Raw genomic sequence first — 22123 nt, 5'->3', positions numbered from 1 at the left:
ATAAAGCGCTTACTGCTTTGCATAGGACAAGCTGCAGCCCCTCACATCACTGCTTAGACCTGGCCCTCTGTTTTTAATCACTAATGAAAAACTAACTGCTGTCTTGGGCAATGAACTATGTCATTACGGTAGAACAGGAACTCTTTGGGGTCCCAGGAAGCGCCCAGTGGTGATGACTCTGCCATGAAGAATATATTTAAAGATACTCTTGGTGAAAAGTAGCACTCCAGGTATAGACTAGCTATGGACAGCAACGAGTCGCTCTGTGTTCTGGTCCAGCAATCAGCATCACCCCCACTGGCTAATACCCTACATCAAGCAAATGAAGGGCCTGGAAACCGAACTGTCGTTCAAGAAGACGCAGGTTTGAAGCAAACAGTTTCTCCAGACTCTCTGGCTGTAGATGAAGCACACCGTATTCAGGAGCATGCTGCTGCAACAGCAAAATCCTCTGAGAGGAGGCTGTTGGGAGGGTAAGCTAGGCTTTATCAGCAAAGTTCCCAGCAGGGCTAGTCATCACCCGCTTTGAAGGATCTTATCCTACTTGGCTGGCACGACGCTCGGATGCGAAGCCACTTCAACCAGCGTGAACCTCTTCTCCTCCGCGCACCGCCGCGCTGACCGTCGCCCTTTCCCCGGTGGTCACCGACTTTTTACGCCGCGTTTCGGCGCCCGCCCTCTGCGACCACCTTCGCACCTCTACAGGTCGGGGTTTCTTCGCTCACACGACGGCACCTCGCCATCCGCTCTGGATTAGTGGTGCCGGGCCGTGACCGTCCGAGGCGGCTGGCAGCTCTCGGGCCGGCCGCTGGGCCTAGGCCCGGCGGCCGGGCCTTGGCGCCGGTGACCGGTAGCCCCAACGGCAGCCGGTCCGGTTCTCCGCGCATGCCCCTCCCAGCCGGGGGCGGGGCGGGACACGCTACGCGCCTGCGCAGGAGCGCGGCAGGGCGGTTGCACCGTAACGGGAAGGGCGGCGCGCCGCAGCGGCGGCCGTTTCCTCCGTCGCGTCTCGGCGGCTGAGGCGGCCGGGCTGACCGGTGGCCGGGGCGGCGGCGGGGTGATGATGGCGTACTTCGCGGAGAGTTTTTGGGTAGGGAAGCGCCGCGGCTGGAACGGGCAGGGCAGGGTGCAGCCGCTGTCCCCGCCGCGGGAGCAGCATCGGCTTTTACGCCACCCCCGGGACTGGGCCGGGGCCTTGCCGTGGGGGGCGCGGCGGAGGGGGGGGGACGGTGGCCGCCCTCTCCTCCCCTCCGCCCCGCGGCCGCCCCCCGCGCCCTCCGAGGCTCGCCTCGGCCAGGCCGGGCCGCGGGGGAAGCGGGCTAGCAGCCTGCGCCGCCGCTGCCCTCGCCCGGGCAGCCCGCGGCGGGGCGAAGGGACCGCCGCCGCCTGCCCCTGCCTGGCCCTCCACCTCGCGGGGTGCTGGGGGTGCGCTAGGGAGAGGCGACGCGGGAGGGGGGTTGCTGGTCGCCGAGGGGCCGCTGGGCCACGGGGTGCGCGGACGCGAGCGGGGAGCCTGTGCTCGGGGGTCTCTCTCCGGCAGGCACCGTGCTGCGTGGATGTGGCCTGGGCTGCGGTCCGACCTCTCTTCGTTCAGGCTCCCGAACAATGCAGTTGTTTGGGGGAATGGCACCGACGGTAACAGCTTAACAGTTGTATCACGCAAACGCAAAGCTTCGCCCCTGGGAGCTGTATTGCTTTTGTACCGATGACTGGTGTCTGTCTGCATGTCAGAAGGTACAGCCGTAACAGCACCCAGCTGGGGCAACAACAGACTCTCCAGCCTGTTTTAGAAACCAAATTTTTCAGTCATCTCTGCACAGATCTGTATGTCTTTAAGTGGGTAGATATATATGGAGAAAAAATTAAAATACGGATTTGTATTATTATTGAGCCTCGCATGAAATGAAACCTGTTTTCATTGTGACCATCTGAAACTTTAAAGTAAGTGTTCTTGTAATTATCAGGCTGTTTACAATGTTGCTACTTCTTTGCTCCACGTTTAATCTTTAATGTGCATCTCTACCAACTAATAGTGGAAACACATAAATGGTTATTTGTTGAGAGAAACAAAAAAAAAGATAAAAATATCTTTTAGGTGTCTTCTTCTTCTGTGTTAGCAACAGTTATCCTTAATGTTTAGGGAAAACTAATTTCATAAATAGAATATACTATTCTTGAATATAAAGCATAGCTCAGGCCGGGTTTCATGTTTTGCTTATAGCATTATGTTTAATTTTGACTCTAAGTTTTGCTTTCAACAGGATATTAAAATCTAATGAAACAAAATACTAGATTTGCCTTTTTGGCATACAGATCTGCTTAATTTGAAGCTCCAGTGTGGGAGATCAGTATTAAACTAATATGAGGAAATTTTTCATCTTTCATTAAAATAACATTTAAATTAATATAAAAAGTCACATTTTCATTGGAAAAGTTACTATCTCCTCCTAAGATTAAAGTAAAATAGAAGTTTTTTATTCATCTATCTCAACTGAAATCAGACGCTTTTCTATTTAACTATGTTACGTACTATGGTATGTTCATTTGACTGTTTGCCTGATCAGTTGTATTTTATTTTGTTGGTAAGTCAGTGATTTTGTGAAATCAGTGAAGGCAGTGGGCCATTCCCATGCATTCTGTTTCTGTGTCTTCACAAATGCTACCAGCAAATATGAGGTAGTAGACATCTACCCAAACTTCCCATTCTTTCTTTCTGTTCTATGAAGTCTCTGCCTTATAGCTCTGTTGGCAAAACTCCTAGTGTGGGTCAGCAATGAGTGCCAGGAGAAGGCGGTTTTCTTCTGTTGGTGCAGGTTTTTCTCCTGCCTCCAAAAATGACAGAAAGTGGGACAACAAGTGTATTCTTCTCATTTGTCTTGCAATGATGACAACAAAGACATTACACAGGGTCTTAAACTTGCAAAACTTGACTGAGAAACCTTTGTAATACCATGGACAGGGTTTTATTTTGTGTAGAAGTAAAATAAAAAGGAACAGCAATTGTTCTTTCTTTGCTGTTGTGGGTCAATAGCTTTCAAGATTAACTGTAGTGTCTAAATACGATGATTTTTTAATTTTCCAAGTTTGTTTTTTTAATTTTTTAAGTTTCTATATATCCTCAGAACAAAGCATGAATTATAGGTTTGTGCATTTTGAATCATTAGGCTTCTCCATTTCTACTAACTTTTCAGAATAGGTTATTGTTCAGAATTCTTACTGCAGTGCTGTAGAAGACTTGGCATACAATCTATGTATGCTTTGAAATGTGGCGGGAAAGTTAAGATGGAAATTAGAAGATTGCTGTTAAAATGCACTGAATGCATACTGATTAAAAATAGTGAGGAGAAATCCATAAAGAGAAAGAAAGGTGGTGTTGTGTAGAACTTTAGAGGGATTGTCTTCTATTTCTTGCTTTTGCCTTGCCTTTCTGAGTAACACCAGGCAAAATGTTTTTGTCACCTATGGAATGGGATAATTATACTTCCTAAAGCACTGATGTGAAAATTAATCCAAAACATAATTAATATTCAGTTATTTGATGTATGTGCTGCCATCGATTTGCAGCTGAAATTATGCATTGCAAATGGAAGTCTGGATCTTGAGCTGTAGGATGCTCTCTCCTGATTTGGTAATTTGCTGTAACTGATAGCAAAAGACATGAGAAACTTGAGGGACTTAACTCATTTCTTCAGAAAAGTGGAGTGACATATATGTGAATGTGTATCAATTTCTTACATACTATTTAGGCTGCTGTCTTTTAGGAACTTCCTAAAAGTGCTCATGTAAACAAAACAAATCTTAACTTCTTTATTGTAATAGTCTTGAAGCTAATCGTGAGACTTTTGTCTTGTACTGCTTTTAGAAGTGTTTGAATAGTTGTAAGTTTTGTCTTTCTTTTTTTAAGAAAATGTAAGAAAAATGGATGTTTTAGAAGCAGTCAACAGATGGCAGGCCCCTAAGAGGTCATTGAGAGATAAACAAGACTATTTTCAGGATATGTAAAGTTGAAGTACAGAGACCTGTACTGTCACTTGAAAAATTTTACTATCACTTGAAAAATGTAGGGGTCTGCTAGTAGAGCACAGTACTCAGACCAGCAGTTTTCAAAGTCAGTAGGATACAGTTACTTTTTGTGGTATCAAAAATCATGAACTAGTAGTACAGGCTATAAATGGCTTTGATTCTTATGACTGAGTTTCAGGCATTCAAGTCACGTGGCCAAACATTCCCAACTCCTAATTAGGATGTTGTCATAAAACACTGGGTGCTTACTGCTATGTATGTGCTACATCAAAACAATGATGTAATTTAAAGGGAACACTTTCATAAGTTATTTCCATTATACATAGCTACGTTTTGTCGCTTTGAGTACACTCATACTGGTACAGTAGAATAAAAAGCATTCGTTATTATTGACTTACTGTTTTCTTAGCACTGCTTGGGAAGTGTTGCATAAGCTTTGACATTGTATTTAAACTGAGTGGTGCAGGTGATACTTTTGTTAACTTTGAGTCTTTTAAACTATGTCAAGTCAACAAAAATAAGCCCCTTCTAAGCTAGTCAGTGTTTATTTATTAATTGTTTTAAATTAGTTTGAAAAGTGTTGGAAGTTCTATGTACAGCTGAAACTGGTCTCTGTAATGCTGTGCTTGGTAACTCTGGGAGTTCTGGGATATGAAAATGTGTGTTTAAATAGGCTTTGATGAATTCCTTTTATTTTATCTTCTTAGTCACCTGTGTTACCTGTAGCTTTTGAGAATGGCTGTGAGGAGGATTTGTTTCTTTTCAAGAGCTTTTGTAACATGTTAGGGCTGGCAGTATCCAGATTTAATAATCTTAGGTTTGTGAAGAGGCTTGCTCTAGTAAGTGTAAGACGTATTGTCTTACGTACTTACGTGATATGAGTGACGCTGAGACTTGTCATGCTTTCATCTGGACTTCCATTCATTTGTTTACGCAGTGCTACTGTTCTGCTTGGCACACAGTTGGATGCTCAGTTTCAGGAGAGCTGTTGTGCAGTATTTGCTTAGTTTCCTCCCTCTGCGTGTGTACATCTAGCATGAGTTGACAACTTTCCATCTTTTTGTTCAAAAAATATTTTTAATTATCTAGATATAGAGGAAAATATCTGTCCTTCCTCATATGCTTAGAGCTTCTCTGGAGCTGATCTTTATTTAATTTATTGAAGCTGGAAGAAGGAAATTGAAATTGCCAGGTTGCTTTTGTGTTCAAACTTCTCAAAACTTTCAGAACTCAAGAAGATACGTTGCCTGTGTAAACGTCAGGTGGCTGCTTTTTTCCATGTTTCAATGCTCTCAATTTTCTGTAGCTCTTTCAGGTGCTCAGAAATTGAAATTTACCGATAGCTAGCTTTCAAGAATGTAACACCATAACATTAATAACAGGAGTATTTTCGTGTATATAGGGCCTATTAAATTAAATAATTGCCTAGGTGGAAAGGATGAAACCCGTTAACTTATTTGAAACTGCAACAAGCAGTAACAGTTTAAAGAAAGCTACAACAATGTTTTTCAGAGCATCTAAAATGAGTTTATGTATCCCTCAAGTTAGGCGAATTTCTGTTGCTTTATTTCTTTAAAGTGTTACTCCTTTATGGGTGAGTGAAAAGAAGTTGACACTACAAATGGACAAACAGTCCATTGAATAGTATATGTCTTTCTAAGTTTGTGGGTAAAGAAAAGATTTGGTTTGGTTAATATTTGGAACTTTCATTTTAGAATTACAGGAATGAACACCCAGTCTCTTGTTCTGTTGTACTAAAATTCATACATTAATTGTTAAAATAGGATCTCTTTTAAACTGCATAAATCAAATCTTGTAGTTGCTGAGCAGTCATACCTAGTTTCAGCAAATACTCAATTTCACCTATATGAGGGAGTTGTGCTCCCCCACTCCCCCATGAACGGATTATCTACAGTTATTACTTGGCATATTGGTGCAATTCTGGAATTTTCTTGATAATTTTTTTTTTTTACCAAAAAGACTTCGATGCCTTTATGATTTATCTGTATTAGGATTCTTGCATGCATAATCTGTTGACCAGGGGTGTGGTTTTTCCATACTCGTGTTTGACAGAGGAGCATGAGGAGTAATTTAAGTGTAAAACTAGCTGTAGGACAGCTTCTCTGGACCTGACCAAAACAAGAGGCAAAGGATACGAATTTCTCTAGTCTCTCCCCAAAAATGGAAGTGATTCTGTTTCCCACATTCATTCTTTTCTAGGATTTTCCTATTTAGCATTTATCTAACAAGGTGGGGGGGATGCTGGTCGTATTTCGTTGCTATATCGTGTTTGCCAAAGGCAGTTGTAAGGTTTAACTAGGATTTGGAAACTTCATTTGGAGATTATCCAGTTTTCATTTTATGACAATTTGAAGTAAATTAGGGACTTAAACGTTTTTATGGTTAAAAAGAAATCCTGTAATTAAGTTGGAGTACCACTTCCAAATGTTGCCACGTGAGAATTTGTCTGCCTGTTTCCTGGAGAAGAAGTTGTGGGTTTGGAAGGCTATTTTAAAAAGATGGTTAGGCAGGTTATGACTTAAATTGTTTATAATCGAAATTCTCAGTCTGTTCCATTTCTTCTTTGTAATGTGGTGATGTGGTGATGTTTAAAGGGTTGAAGGAATGATTGTGCGTGCTTAACCACTGCTAATGCGTGTTCCAAAAGCATAGTTTGAAATGACAGTAATTCACTTGTCAAATGCTTCTTTACTTGCTGAACTTAGTTAGAAAAAGTCAAACTTTGTCTGAACTTTGCTCACCAATCTTCTAAAGTTTGACCAAAATCAAAATGTATTTGAGAACTGCATGTGCCTTTTATTGTTTCAGATGCTTAGTTTTGCTGTGAAAACAGTATTTGCAGCTGTCTTTTTCTTGCTTCTCATACTAGCTAAACAAGTAGTACGTATCTGACCAGTCATGGGAACTTTGGAAGCACCTTAATAATTGAGAAACATTTGTTTATACTGGGTAAAAAGACAGTGCTATAATCACAGAATCATAGAATACCATGTCAGGAGTGACCTCAAGGACCATCTGGTCCAACATTTCTTGGCAAAAGCACGGTCTAGACAAGATGGCCCAGCACCCTGTCCAGCTGAATCTTAAAAGTGGCCATTGTTGGGGAATCCACCACTCCCCTGGGGAGATTATTCCCATGGCTGATTGTTCTCATTGTGAAAAATTTTCCTCTCGTGTCCAATCAGAATCTTTTCCATGTGACTGCTTGTAAAAAGGGAGTCTCCGTCTTCTTTGTAGCCACCCTTTAAATACTGGAACGTGGTGATAAGGTCTCCCCTAAGCCTTGTTTTCTCAAGGCTGAACAAGCCCAGTTTTCTCAGCCTTTCCTCATGTGACAGGCTTCCCAGTCCTTTCATTGTCTTTGTGGCCTTTTCCTGGGTCTTCTCCAGCCTGTCCACATCTTTTTTGCACAGCAGGGACCAAAACTGAACACATGATTCCAGCTATGGCCTGGCAAAAGCGGAGTAGAGTGTGATAATGACTTCTTTACCTCTGATGATGATGCCCTTGTTGCAGCAACCCAGCATCCTGTTGGCTTTGCCGCAGCAGCACACTGTTCACTTATGTTGAGCTTGTTGTCCACCAGGACCCCCAGGTTCCTTTCCACAGAGCTGCTCCCCAGCCGGATAGATCTCAGCCTGTGCTGCACTCCTGGATTATGTTTTCCCAGGTGCAAGACCTTACATTTGTCTGTCTTGAACTTCATAAGGTTCCTGTTAGCCCACTCTTCCAGCCTCTCCAGGTCTTCCTGCAGGGTGGCTCTCCTTTCCAAAGTGTCCACTTCCCCACTCAGTTTGGTGTCATTGGCAAACTTCATGAGGGTACACTTGGTCCCATCATTCAGATCACTTATGAAGATATTAAACAGTGTTGGGCCCAATATTGATCCCTGGGGGACCCCACTTGTGACAGGCTGACAGGCTGAAAAGGAACCATTTACCACCACCCTCTGCGTGTGGCCTGTCAGCCAGTTCCCCACCCACTGCACAGACTACTTGTCTAGACCCTAACACATCAGTTTCTCTAGGAGAAGGCTGTGGGAAACCATATAGAAAGCCTTGGAGAAATCCAGGTAGACAATGTTGACCGCTCGCCCCACATCAACCGAGCGGTTACTTCGTCGTAGAAGGTGATCGGGTCTGTCAAGCACGATTTACCCCTGGGGAATCCATGCTTGCTTTTCCCAATCATGTGCTTCATTTGACTTGTGATAGCCCCAAGGAGGATTTGTTATGTAACTTTCCCAGGGACTGAAGAAAGACTGATGGGCCTATAATTTCCTGGATCCTCCTTTAAGCCCTTCTTGTAGATGGGGGTGACATTAGCCTTCTTCCAGACTTCTGGGACATCCCCCAGTCTACACAACTTCTCAAAGAGTATGGAGAGCGGCCTCACAACTGACATCAGCCAGCTCCTTTAACACCCTTGGGTGGATGTTGTTAGGGCCCATCAATTTGTGGGGGTCACGCTCCTGTAATAGTTCACATACCAACTCTTCCTTCACTGACAGTGGCTCTGTGTTTGCATCAACCTGGATTTTTGTTCCCAAGGCCAAGGGCCCAACAGTGCCGGTAAAAGACAGAGGTGAAGAAAGTATTGAGAACCTCTGCCTTTTCAGTGTTGTTGGCGACTAATTTAGCTCTCTTGTTTTAGAGTGGGGCAATGTTTTCCTTCTGTTTCTGCTTGTTGTTCACAGACCTGAAGAACTCTTTCTTGTAGTTTTTGACATCTCTGGGCAATTTCAATTCAAGTAGAGTAATAGAGAGTATTAGCTTTTTACACTAATAGTTTTTGAACAGTTTTAGTCCAAAGTAGACAGAGCTTGCACTCATACAGTTTGATTGGAAATGTAGGAAATAAATACTGCTGCACATTGCCCAGAATTTTCTGGCTACTTTACCAAATGTAGGTTTTAAATTCAGAATCATCTTTATATGCAACAAACAAACTTATGCTTAAAAATTTTCAAAGTCTTTTAAGTAGTTCAGTAAAACAGAGTTCCTGTAATCTGTTTCCTGTTATGCACAAGTCATGGAAATGCTGAATTCTGACTTCACATTTGCTGACAGGGTTACTTTCATTTCCATGAGAAAATCATTGCAGTTAGTTCTTGATGAAGGGAAATCGAAGGACTGTCTGCCCTCACTTTCCATGACTTAATTTATTTTTATGCAAAGTTGGTCAGTAATACCTTGTTGTAGGCTCTACTTAAGTGAACTGTTTACTTGTATTTGAAGTCTTGTTTCCTCTTATGGTTTGCTGTCAGGAGTTATCTATACTATATACACAAAAGAGTGCTCTTACGGCAGTGTAAAATGGGAAACCTCAACAAGAACACCAGCTTCTGAAGAGAGAGTCTTGTTAGCTCTAGGGAAGAGGGAGAAAACTGCTACTGAACTTCGAAGTAATTATATGGAGGGGTGACCACTTATATTTTTTTTTTTTTTATTCTCGTGTACAGTTTTACAGTTTTCTGTTGAGTAGTGACAGGGTCATCATCAACAGATGGTGTTTTACCTGTGAAATGACATTCAAAATGGTCCTTCAAACTGATCTGCAAGTCTGTTCCGTAGAACCTGATGTTATATGTGACAACAGAGGTTCCTCTTTCTCCAAGATACAACTTCTAGAAGAATCTGGATCTGACTTCACTCTCTGTCTGTCATAGCAGTGGATGGTAATTGCTTCTGAGATGGAGTGGAAGGTCTCATCAGTTCCCTCTGCTATGTGCTGCATTTATTTATTTTTAAGTAGGCCAGTACTGGGCTTTTAGTGATCCCAGCTATTACTGTTGCCACCAGGAAGGAACAGGTAAAAACACTTAATGAAGAAAAATTGGCTAGACACACAATTTCCATGTACAGAATTTTATACAATGTGTGGGGAGGGGCAGTGTTAAGGAAAAACAACCAAAACACAAATAAACAGTATTGATGGCATACATGCATGTAAGAGGATACATACTTTGTAAATTGAACTACTTTTTCTCTTAGCCACAGCATACATCTCTGTCTTTATCCTAAATACAGAGCCTTAATTCTGATGCTCACTGTATTCATAGAATTATATGAGCTAATCTTCATGAAAATAACTACTGAATGAAGGGGTTGTGGATAGGCCATATAGCTTTTCCTAAGCAGAAAAACGTCTGCTCTCTGCACTGAGATACCATACTTAATTTGACATAGGTACACACATGTCTCCAAATGTGAGTAGAAGATAATGTAATTTATAGAATTGCCATCAGGTTAATCATCAGAACTCTTGATCATGTAAATTATTGAACAGTTTTGAAGTCTAGATGTTTTTGCTTATAGGTAGAGCCTGATATTGTTAAGATATGCTACACTTGGCATTATATTCACAAGTGAAAACGTGTCTTCTAGTTGTGCCAAGCTTAAAGCACATAGGCCCTCAAATCTGGGAGTCTACTTTGGACTTGCTGCTTTGTTTAAACCTTAACGTAGTTTTCACATGGCCCCTTAGTCTCTGATAACTATTGATAATGTATAAGAGATGTGCATTTCAGGAGACTTTTTTAATTGAGGAAAGTATCTGTTCTGTTTCTCTGTTGTGCTTTCTGCTATTCAGTGTGAAGTCAGGAACAAGAGTAGGACTGATTAGAAAAACTTCCATTTAAGTGGAAAAACTAGTTCCTTCGCAGTAACCTTCCATTACAGTTACGGAACAAGATGATGATGGGAATTGCTTGCTCTGGCTCATTCCATTCTCTAAAGGTTTGCAAAGTTATGTTTCTGGTAGATTATCAGCCATCAGGAAGGCTGCAGCCAGAGGCTGTGTCACAGCTATGCTACTCTTCCTGTATTTCTAAAGTGGCAGGTAATTTATGGAGCTTCGGTATAGAAAAGTCCCCATTGAAGCTCCCGTTATGAAAAGCTGCTTTTAAAAGTTCAGAAGCAGTCTGTGCTCAGCACATTTTGATCAATGTGTTGGTTTAGCTAGAAGAAACACCTTAAGGCAAAGGGAAAGAACATTTCATAAAGGAGAATTTTATTAGTTTTTCTGGAAGAAATGCCTAACATTTATTTGTTAAATGTTTATCTCCAAATTTGGGTACAGTAACAACTTTGGAGTCGTTAAATAAGAATTTTATTTTGTATTCTAATTGAAAATATTGGTCAGGTCTTAATTATAGAGTTATTCTGGTGTTTATGTAATGCGGTGAAATTCAGGGTTTATACTGAGTAAATACAGAAAGTTTATAAGCTACCTATTAGTGCACCAGTAGTCAAAATTATTGTGGGCTTCAAACTACAAGGAAAAATGGTTAGATAGGAATGAAAGGGGGGAATGAAAGGGGAGTGAAGCTGTTTAGATTGGTACTTGAAAGAGTAAGACAACATTTTAAAAAAAAAACAAATTACATTTCCTACTAATTGGTGTTCTTATCCTTCTTTTATTTTTCAGACTTATAAAGCCTTGCTCTGTAGATAGTCCTTTTAGTTTGCTCTATTTTCATGTATTCAGTTTAGTTCTGCTTGTACTTCTTAACAGACCTTTCTGTAATTGCACTTATGCTAAACTGATCTGCATTTTGATTAACTTTTTTCAGGTTACAACTTAGTGCAACTTTAGGAACTGTGATTTTTTTAGGTGTTTTTTCTTTTTGTTTGTTTGGGTTTGTTTTCACCTATGCTTGGGAGAAGTAAAGCAAATAATCCTGGGTAGTAATCTGAATCAAATTGCCTTCAGTCGTCTGTTAGTTGTAAATTTATGTGTCTATGCATGGTGTTCCTTAAGGCAACTTGCAATATTATTGATAAGACTGGTGTATTATCTAGTACAGTTAACACTTCACGGAAATGGGCCTACTACCATGGCTGCGGTGAAGTTCTTCCATCCACCTGTGGCTGCTTCCACTTCGTTAAGCTGGCAGATCCCTGCCTGCCTTGCCCTTCTTCTCCCACCTCTTCTGCTGAGCAATGCAGTTGTTGATGTCCTCATAGTGATCTGGATCACTGATCTTTATTTTTATTTGCAGCTTTATTTTTCAGCTGTATAATTTCCCCAATCAGGTGTGCCTTATGGCTGCACAAACACATTTTTTCTGGAACAAAAAGGATGGAAATGTTTGGAGGGGTGTATTACCAAATCCTTAGGCTCTTGTTTCTAGGGATGTAGAGGTGCCGTTGTGAAAAGTCCAGGATTCTGCTTCCCATTCTTCTTTCTCTTCCACTCTGAACATGCATGCAGTTTTCCTGAGGGCGTGCTTCTGTGTCTTTTGTAGCAGCAGCACTATGGATCTGAAGCTTGTGGAAGGGAGGAGGGGAATGGATAGTTTGACAGGAAAACTTTTATAGTAGCAGTGCTATTATGCCGTGCCTTGCCTCGCCTTCCTTTCATTTCTATTGTTGCTTTCTCCTGTCTGGGGGAAATTCACCATAGTGGCAGAGGTGATAAGCTGGCTGAGTTTATTAATCAGTGTTTAGGGCAGTGTCTCAGTTTTAATGGTGAGGCACACCTTACTAGCTGAAAAATGTTTTAAGTTTTAAAACTAAACTTAAGAATAGGCAAAGGGAAGTTACCTGTGAGAAGGAAGGGATTAGGGGGTTTGTTTTGGGGTTTTTTTTTTTTACCAATTTTACAAAAAACAGAGGAAGATACATGAAGCGTGAAGAGTGGGGAGGCAGGATATCCAGTGATCCCAAAATGTGAATTTTAGTTCATGGAAAATAACAAAAGGTATGAGAGAAAGACGAGAGAGTACAATATTAAGTATGTGTTTAATAAAATGGGAAGTGAAAGAATACAAGACCTGTAGAAATCTAGAAAAGATACGGTTTTGAATATAGCCTAGAAATATGCAATAGAAGAGTTGTCATTCGAAGTGTGATAGTAGCTGCTGAGGTGATTTTATTTTATTTTACATACAGAGGATTGAAGGGAACTAACAGCAACTGGTAAAAAGCTGAAGCATTAGAAATCATTAATTTCGTGGAACTTCTTCAGTTATTACAATGCATAGGCTCTATACTTTGTTCTGTAATTGCTTTAGTGTGTTGTGTTTCATAGCTCTACTTTCTTTCTATAAATCTTTAGGGGGAAAGGAACAATGGCTTTGATGTCCTCTATCATAACATGAAACACGGACATTTGTCAACAAAAGACTTAGCAGACTTTATAAGAGAAAGGTAAGTTCATCCTTGGTAATCCTGGCTCTTTAATATACTGTTCATGGATTTCATTTAAGTTCATTATTATGTTTAACAGTAACATGAAAAATATGTAAAAGTCAACAAGCATTGTAAAATATCTCTTATATCCTACAAGAATATCTTGGTTTATTCCATTCACTTAGAACTGAACAGCAACTCTTAAGTATCAATTAATAACAAACTTCTAATTTTTCAGGTTTGAATTAAATAACAAGAGTAAAAAGTTAGAAGTGTCACATTAAATGTCCAGCAGTTTATTTAAATTAATCTGAATTTTTCGTTGTGTTTGGAAGAAAAGCATTAATTTAAAGCAGCAGAAATTATCAGTGTTACAAGGTTTTTTACCATAGATTTACTATTAGAGTATTAGCAACTGCTGGCACGATATTCAAAAAATCATGCTTTCAGATTAAGATGTTGAGAAACTAGGTTTGTTAAAGAAAAGGGAGTGATACGTAGGGACAATAAAATAATATGCAGAAAATAACACAGGTTCTTCTCTGTGGGATGAAAGGGATAGAACTGAAATCTGCAGATGTGACAGCTTCCAAAACAGATGACCTAGTGCTGTCTTTAGTTCTTCTTTGTGAAAGAAGACTGCTGCTGCTACGTTGAACATAAGAATTTCCATTCTGGACAAAATTAATTCTATATCTGATTCAGAATTTTGTCTTAATTCAGTTACTGACACCACATGACACATGGAAAAACTTGCAAGAGACTGAGGACCTGTTTCAGTGAAGGTTTCTTGCAGTAAAAGCTGTCCAAAGAAACAGCCTTTGTTTTCTGGAATTTTTCATCAAAATTTCAGTTTTGGCCTCAAACAGATCTCAGCAAAGATTTTGTTTTGTTTTGTTTTTTAAATTTCCACAAAACATAACCACCACAAATCTGCAGATACTCAGTTGCACTGACATTTGCATAGTTTCAAAGTGAGTTGGAGAAAATGACAAAAAAGTCTTTCCAGTAAGTAGAAACGGGTGAGTTCCAGAGTCCATGTGTGATGGGCAGTCTCCTGTTGGAAGGACTACACAAACCAAGGAATCTTGTGTTTCAAGAATACCTGATTCCAGAGGACACATTATGAAGCCAGACTGGGTTTCAGAGAAATCACGGTTTGAGACCTATCACACTGTTCATGTTTACTATGAAATGCTTAGGGCTTCACAAGCTTGCACTTTTAATATTGACAGTTACAAATGTTTGCCTTGTGTTATCTTTATGAGTAACTAGATCTTTCTTTTGAAACCTGCTTTAATTCTTGGAATCACTCAGTTTTTGTAGCAGTAAGTCATAGACCTAAGCTATACAACACCTGGACGCATTTAATTTTTTTTAGTTTTACATCCATTGCATTTTGATTTACCTCCATATTTAGATCAGAAGCTCTCTCACTCACTTTGCTTCTTATCGCCTTTATGTTGTATTCTTTGGGCATGCTCTGTTTTATTAATGTTGGTCCTAGGGTGAAAGGTCTTATGCAAGTGGATAAAAATAACTTGATTCTATATCTGGCTTGGATTCTTTGCTTTATTATGGTGACATAAATAAAACTTGACAGTTCATTCTACACAAAATTCCTAGTAAAAAGAATGTGGTATTCTAGTTTTTTTCACTCTACCAGCTCCTTCAAATTAAATTTTAAATTAGATGTGCCTTTGTAATCAATAAATAAAATATTTGGACCTTTCTCCACATATTAAAAATGCTTCAGCTGAAGTTTCTGCTACTTAATTCTAATGATTTGTCAAGAAGATGACAATTATTTTCAGTTATTTTTTCCCAGTTAAACAAGTTTAAATAACATTTAAGACTGAAGACTAATGACCATGTAGAATACATGAGGAACCACATGGGCACTTCATCCTCAATGAGAGATGAAGCAATGTATTTTCTGTTCTTGTGCATGGATCAGGATGTGTGAAAGAGATATGCAGCCATCTTACAGCATTTTTGGTAAAATATGTGAAAAAATTTCAGCTCTCATTAACACACTGAGATTCACTAGAATCTTAGCGCTACGTTTTAATTTATTTGACAAGGCTTCAATATAGTTTCTTAAGAGCAACTTGCCCTGGGATTGGAAAACATCTGTCAGTGATGCAGACCAGCAGCAGTAAGTTCAGTCCTTTCCAGTGACCTTCTCCTATCAGGATATTAAACCTGGTACCCTGTCTGTTCCATTGTGTTTTCTTCAGCTCTGCTTTACTGATGCATCTCAGTATGCCAGGCTGCCAGTAAAAAAAGCAGTTGAATGCCAAATGGGTACTTCTTTTCAAGTGAGAGGTGCATAACTGATCAATCTCAGTCTAAGCTAGCAGTAGTTTGTGGCATATAGTTTGTAGTTTCAAAGAAATAGATGGACCTTAAATATTTCATGTCCTCACTTTAGTAAAAATGTTTACGAGTGTCCATATCTAGGCAGTAAGGTCCTTTACTACCATTGTGAAGTTACTGTGGGATGTCAGTCAATTTCCCAGCAAATAAATATGATTCAGTAGCACACATTTATTCACATGGGTCAAATTCTTGATGTCAAAAGAAATTGGAATGCGTAGTACTTTAACAGTATTTTACAACAGTCCAATTGTCTTGACCATGTTCTGTTTTGCATCTTTGTTTATTGCAAAGAAAATAAGAAATGTTGCACATAATCATCTGTTCCCCTCCTTTCTCCAGAGTATAGTCTGAATATTGTTTTGCAGTACTGTTTTCTGCTAGACATATGTAAGTGAATGAACAACATTTATTAGGAGCCTCCTAGATCCAGTGTTTTTATGCCCTGACTTTTACGTACCTGATTTCCTGAACTGTTCCCTGTGAAAACTAAACTTACATACATTTGAACTTTCTTCAAATCTGTCTTTCCATTCCTTTTGAACATATTGGTCATTTATTTCAGAAGTGGAGACATGAGAGACTGAAAACTGCTCAATAGGTAGAGGAGGCAGAGCTGAGTTGGTGATAATACTTTTAACAAGTTAGAGGACTTAACCTCTGTATGTGCTGTTTGACAGTAGTCACCTGATCAGTCAAGATTGCTGGAGTCTCTAGACTAGTCAGAGAATTTGCTTTCTTATGGAGTGATCTAAAAGATAGAGGAAAGATGGTGAGTGTATCTGGATGTACAGACTGCTTAGGGCACAAAGGGCACTGCATGAAGCCAGGGTCTGTTACTTGCACTGTTCAGAATAATGTTTTGGTGGTGTGCAGCTTAATCGGAGAAGATTCTATTGTTCCCTTTTCTTCAGCCTTGGAAAAAGTAATGAAGAAAGAAAAATTGTATAGGATGTGGGATTTGTTTGTTTTTTTTTTAATTATAGTCAGCTTAAGGAGTTTTATTTTAAGATTTTTCTTTCAAATCTTCTCTGGGAACCTTCTGAAATTGCACAGTTGTTTCCTCTGAAAAAAACAAAACTGTTTGAAATGTGTTCATTTGTAATGGCATAATATTTCTATACTGTATCTGCCATCCCAACTGGATATCCATAGAAGGAGCAGAAGGTTTCCTCCTTGGCTGTGTTCAGTCAGTCAATACCAACTCAGTTTTCAACAGTGTTGTTTCACTTTTTTTTTTTTTTTTGTATTTGTTAATGGTCAAGCACTGAAAGAACTGAGAGACAGTTGTATCTGTGATTCAGAAATATGTCATCTGAAAGAGTGAATTTTGTGGCAGACAATCTGCTCAATGTTGGTAAATCTCGGGTGAGGTGGGTTATCTACCTATCTGCCGAAAGTTAGATATCTTTGTTCTGTTCTTGATAAAGCATGTAGAAATTTTGTTTTTAAAGAAGTGAAAATATAAGAAGGTTGGGCTGCACCCACAGGTTTTTTTCCTTAAATACTGCACAGACTTTGTAGGTGAACTGGTCTGTGTTTGTGTGTATTTACACCTAAACTGTTTACATGTAAGAAAACACTGTGCTCAGCTGGGAACTGAACAGGTATTGTGTTGGCTTTTCTCTAGAGGTCTTTCAAATGTTTTTCTGCACCACTTGCCTGTAAGTGTCATAAAAAGAATCTCCTTGATCAGAAGAAACTGGCAATATATATATTACCATTTAACTTTTAGATGTTTAACAGATCCCAAGCAAAGACAGATTTTCAAATGGGTGAAAATTAATTTACTGAGGTGTTCGTAGTGTGTTACTGGTACATCAGACTGCTCTAGGAAGTCAGTTGATAGGACAAAGGTAGATATATGTGCCCAACTGGTCAGTAACAGGACAAATGTAGATATATGCGCCCAACTGGTCGGTAACAGCATCTTTCAGTTGTTAGCATTTGTAACTGTTGTATGTTGATAATGTGTGCTAAATTGTGGAACTCCAGTTTTGTCAAGATTGCTCAGGTAAGTATGCTGTAAATTGTTCCAAAGAAGAGAGGTGGGGATTTTCATCAGAAATCTTGTGTTTAAAAAAAAAAGAAGGGGGGAGGGGGGGGAACCCCAAACAAGGCACTGAGCTAAGAAAACTTTGATAGAAGCTGTTGATAATTTATCAAAATATATTGTTCATCATAGTAATTAACAAAACATCAGTGTCTCTCCTGGGTGTCTGTGCATATATGCTTGTGGCTGTGCAGTGAGTAAGAATTCCAAACCTTGGAAACTTAAACCTTTTCATATCATTAAAAATACTTACATATGTGAAAGGAGGATAAAGTTATTTGACTTGTTGTATGGTGAATAACTGCAGTTGTTTGTAGGTGAGATTTAAAATGTAATTGAATTACTGCATTTTACAGTTTAATCCCCCTCTCCAAACTGATTGTCCAACTGACTGGATAGTTACTTTGAAAGTTTAGTAGGTTTAAATACATGCCCCTCTGTTTCAGGTGACTACTGCTACTTTGTTTCATATTTTCATGAGAAAATTCTTTTTGCTTGGAAAGCGTTGCTGTGAAGGAGAAATAAAAACCTCTGCCTCAACGATAAGTGGTTATAGTCATGGTATAACTTGTGAGAGCGGTGAATTCTTCATCTCCCTGTTTTTCTCTGGTTTGCCCCTGAATAAAGGTGTTACACAGCAGGAAAGAAGTTGCTTCAAGGTTTTGCATTTTCAAGAAAAGGCAGTTACAGTATTTACTCAAATCCAGGATGCTTCTAAATCTAAGTTGACACTACATGCTGAATATTGATTGAGGGTGGAAAATTAAAATAGTATGTATCTTTACCTTAGTAACAGGCAGGCAAGGAAGATTGGTGAGGGAAGGACTTGCAGGGATTCACTGCTGTGATACGCTGTGTGTGATGCTATTCCATGGCAGTTGCCCCAGCAGAGGCTCTAAGGATGAGATCTATGCAGACCCTTGGATTTTGAATCTCCAAAAGACAAGTATAATTACGGGTTTGGGTGCAGGAAAAGAATGATGAAACTTTATGTAGGGAAAAGGTTATCCCAAATAAATCAGAATGTATTGAGACAACCTTTTTTGAAAATTAGTATAAACTTTTCATTGCATATTATTTTACTGTTTTCCAAACTCAAATATCCCTATGCAATGAATTTAAAAAAACAACCAAAGAAAACCGCCACCAAAAGCCCCTACAAAAAGACTAGACAAGACCCCATTTTATTTAATATGATTGCTCAGTAAGCATTCAGTTTGTTTATTTTAATGTTTTCATTACAAATATATTTGAATTTGTTGCTCTGTAAATCTCTGGTGTTTAGATGGTACTAGGCGGGTGATTGTAATGTCACTTGTTCTGACTGTTACTAAACCATGTTAAAGATAGAGGGGAACAGCAGAGAGTATAGGAAGGAAGGAATGTCTTTTTCAAGTCTTGAGTCCCTAGCTTTTACTTGTTTCTGTTCCCTGCAACATTCTGTCACAGGGTTCTCAGATTTTTTTTTTTTTTTTTAATATACTTCTGTGATTTTGTTTCTATATTGTTTTTAGGGAGTCATTAAAATTGAGTTATTTTCAGCTAAAATAAAAGTGCTCTGTTTCGCACAGTTAGAATGCATATTCATCTGTCTTCAAATATCTTCAAAATTTCGATTATGCTTTTGATGGCTTTCTTTGACAGGGCTACAATAGAGGAGGCATATTCAAGGTCAATGACAAAACTAGCCAAATCAGCAAGCAATTACACGCAACTTGGGTAAGTAAGTGTACATAAGAGAGAAAAAATTAACTGAATACATGTTAAGAGTCAAGTTTGGTTCTGAATATTTTATTGATGATGTTGAAGGAGGCATAACTTTGTCACCTTTAAAAATGATTGTTAGTTCTTCAGCAACCATGCAAAATATCATGCAGCTATGAGAAAAACAGAAGACAGTACAGTTCTTTGTTCACAGTTTAAAAAAAACAAACCAAAACAAAAACAAAAAACAAAAACCCAAACATGGAGTAACTGTCTCTTTCTCTGTGTTTAAGGTTGAGTTCTTTTCAGGCATAATAAAGAATGTGACTTTCTATTCTGTGCTCCCAAGCCTATGGTAATTATTCTGAAGAGAGAACACATGGTCTGCAAATGTGGCAGTAAATTTATGTATTTCTATTATTTCTTCTTTCTGGAGTGTTATCTCTGTCCTCAGAGATGTTAAGAATGAGACTTTTCAATAGATTTATTCCATAGTTTAATTAAAATTGTATACACAGGGTATGTTTTTAAAAATTTGAATTATTAATGGCTGTTTTTTCATTGGAAAGATTATGCCAACAACTCAGACTTCTTAGATGAAGCTGGATTTTTTTATTTGTAGTAATCACAGCCAGAAATATGGGGAGCTTTCATCAGTGGATAATTTGACACCAGTTGTTGCTGCTCTTCCAAGATTCTGTATCTGCATGTTAGTTTGAACATCAGTGCTTTAAAGACTATGTAGAGTATTGATTTTTCAGCAGCATTAACCAGGAAACTGACGTAGGAGTGTATCTTCAGAACAGCTGGAGAAGTCCATTCAGTATAGAAATCTGAATCTGAGGAATGACCTCTCTCCCACCTTTCTTTGCCATACAGTTAATCTCTTTTAATCAATAAATCCCTTTTAGTGGCAGACCATCTTTGCCAATATTTTTTCCTGCATCCTTGTAGCTGTAATGATGTAAGACAAGTAGAAACTTAACTAACCAAGTAATTTCTGGTTTGTTGCACTATTCAAGTATACACATAAAAATAATTCTACGTGTTGAATTATTTAGAGCTGCTCTCGCATCATCTTTAGGAATATCACTTATCATTATTATCTGCTGATGCCAGAGAAGATTAAGTGAATTTTGCTGTGTTTTACTCATTAGAGTCAATACAGGTAAAACATAAACCAGGGAAAAATTAGTAGATGGGATTCCAAGTACATTTGAAACAGTTAATAAGAATTTATAGCAGTTGTTGGGTGGTTTTGTTTGTTTCAGTTTTAGGAACAGAACTGAACTTCTGTAAACTTATCAATTATAGTTTAGCACTATTAAAAAAAATCATAGCCAACTAAAAGAAAAAAATCCAGATGAATGTTACATATTATTTTTCTCAATCTAGGACATTTGCACCAGTTTGGGATGTTTTCAAAACCTCAACAGAAAAGCTAGCAAGCTGTCACTTGGATCTTGTGCGGAGATTACAAGAGCTAATAAAAGAAGTTCACAAGTATGGAGATGAACAAATCAAAGCTTATAAAAAGGTTATTGTTTTTTTTCTTACGCATGTCCAATGACTTCTTAACATTAAAATTAAAATGTTTTGGTTTTGACAACTATGTGATATTTGGCAGACTAAAGAAGACGTTTCAGGAACATTGGAAGCAGTGCAAAATATTCAAAGTATCACTCAGGCCTTACAGAAGTCAAAGGAAAACTACAATGCAAAGTGTGTTGAACAAGAACGTTTGAAAAAGGAAGGAGCAACACAAAGAGAAGTTGATAAGGTAGTTCTGTGACATCTTATTTTAATTCATTGTGTTGTCAATCAGTAGCACGTTCACCTTGTATTAGTAAGTGAAATGCCCAGAAAGGGCTCAAAGTAGTTACAAGTAGTAGTTGTGGCTATTTCATGATGTGCATGATATTTTGAATACCTAGTCATGTTTTGTTTACACTTCCTTATCTGCTCTAACTGCACTGCAGTACTAATTCTTTATTTTGTAAATACCTGCATCATACAATAATTTTGTTTAGTGCCTTTTACAGAAATTACTTATAATTGTTTCAGCATCTATTATGGTTTTGGATAAATTTCCTTAGGTAAATACGCAAACACTCAATGCTGTTGCTATTGAATTGAGGAGTAGGAGGTTTTGTGTTGTCCATTCAGTGAGACAAAGTAGCTAATTACATGGGTATTTGAAGTCTGTTCCATTGAGAAGAAAACCAAGTTAACATTACTTTCAGTGCCAATTTCAAAAGTTCCCACTTGATGGACCAAAAATCCAAGGGATGAGTATCTTGACATTGTATTTAATACTGTCCTTGGGCCTTGGGGGAGTTTGATCCATTCACAGATTCACAGAATAGTTGAGGTTGGAAGGGACCTCTGGAGGTCAGCTGGTCCAACCCCTCTGCTCAAGCAGGACCACCTAAAGCCAGCTGCCCAGGACCATGACCAGACAGCTTTTGAATATGTCCAAGGATGGAGACTCCGCAACCTCTCTGGGCAACCTGTTCCATTGCTCAGTCACCCGCACAGGAAAAAAGTGTTTCCTGATGTTCAGAGGGAACCTTCTGTGTTTCAGGTTGTGCCCATTGCCTCTTGTGCTGTCACTGGACACCACTGGAAAGGGCCTGGCTCTGTCTTCTATGTACCCTCCCTTCAGGTCTTTGTATCTGTTGATCCCCACTGAGCCTTCCCTTCTCCAGGCTGAACAGTCCCAGCTGTCTCAGCTTTTCCTTATGGGAGACATGGCTCCAGACCGTTCATCATCTTTGTGGCCCTTTACCAGACTCTCTCCAGTATGTCC

The 22123-nt window shown here is 39.2% G+C and overlaps 1 protein-coding gene across 1 annotated transcript in view; it reads left to right on the top strand.

Annotated features, from left to right (window-relative positions):
- Positions 1–1021: 1021 nt before the first annotated feature.
- Positions 1022–22123, top strand: part of FCHO2 (FCH and mu domain containing endocytic adaptor 2) — a 108968-nt gene continuing 87866 nt past the window's right edge. Inside the window, exons 1-5 of the mRNA XM_075726760.1 lie at positions 1022–1090; positions 13105–13196; positions 19255–19329; positions 20710–20851; positions 20942–21094. Of these exons, the coding sequence (XP_075582875.1) occupies positions 1061–1090; positions 13105–13196; positions 19255–19329; positions 20710–20851; positions 20942–21094 (492 nt within the window). The 5' untranslated portion in view covers positions 1022–1060. The remainder of the gene's footprint in view (positions 1091–13104; positions 13197–19254; positions 19330–20709; positions 20852–20941; positions 21095–22123) is intronic.

This window comes from Pelecanus crispus, chromosome Z (genome assembly GCF_030463565.1).
Source record: "Pelecanus crispus isolate bPelCri1 chromosome Z, bPelCri1.pri, whole genome shotgun sequence".
NCBI classification, from domain to species: Eukaryota; Metazoa; Chordata; class Aves; order Pelecaniformes; family Pelecanidae; genus Pelecanus; species Pelecanus crispus.
The sequence above is the reverse complement of the archived record's forward strand: the minus strand, read 5'-3'. Positions and strand labels throughout refer to the sequence as shown.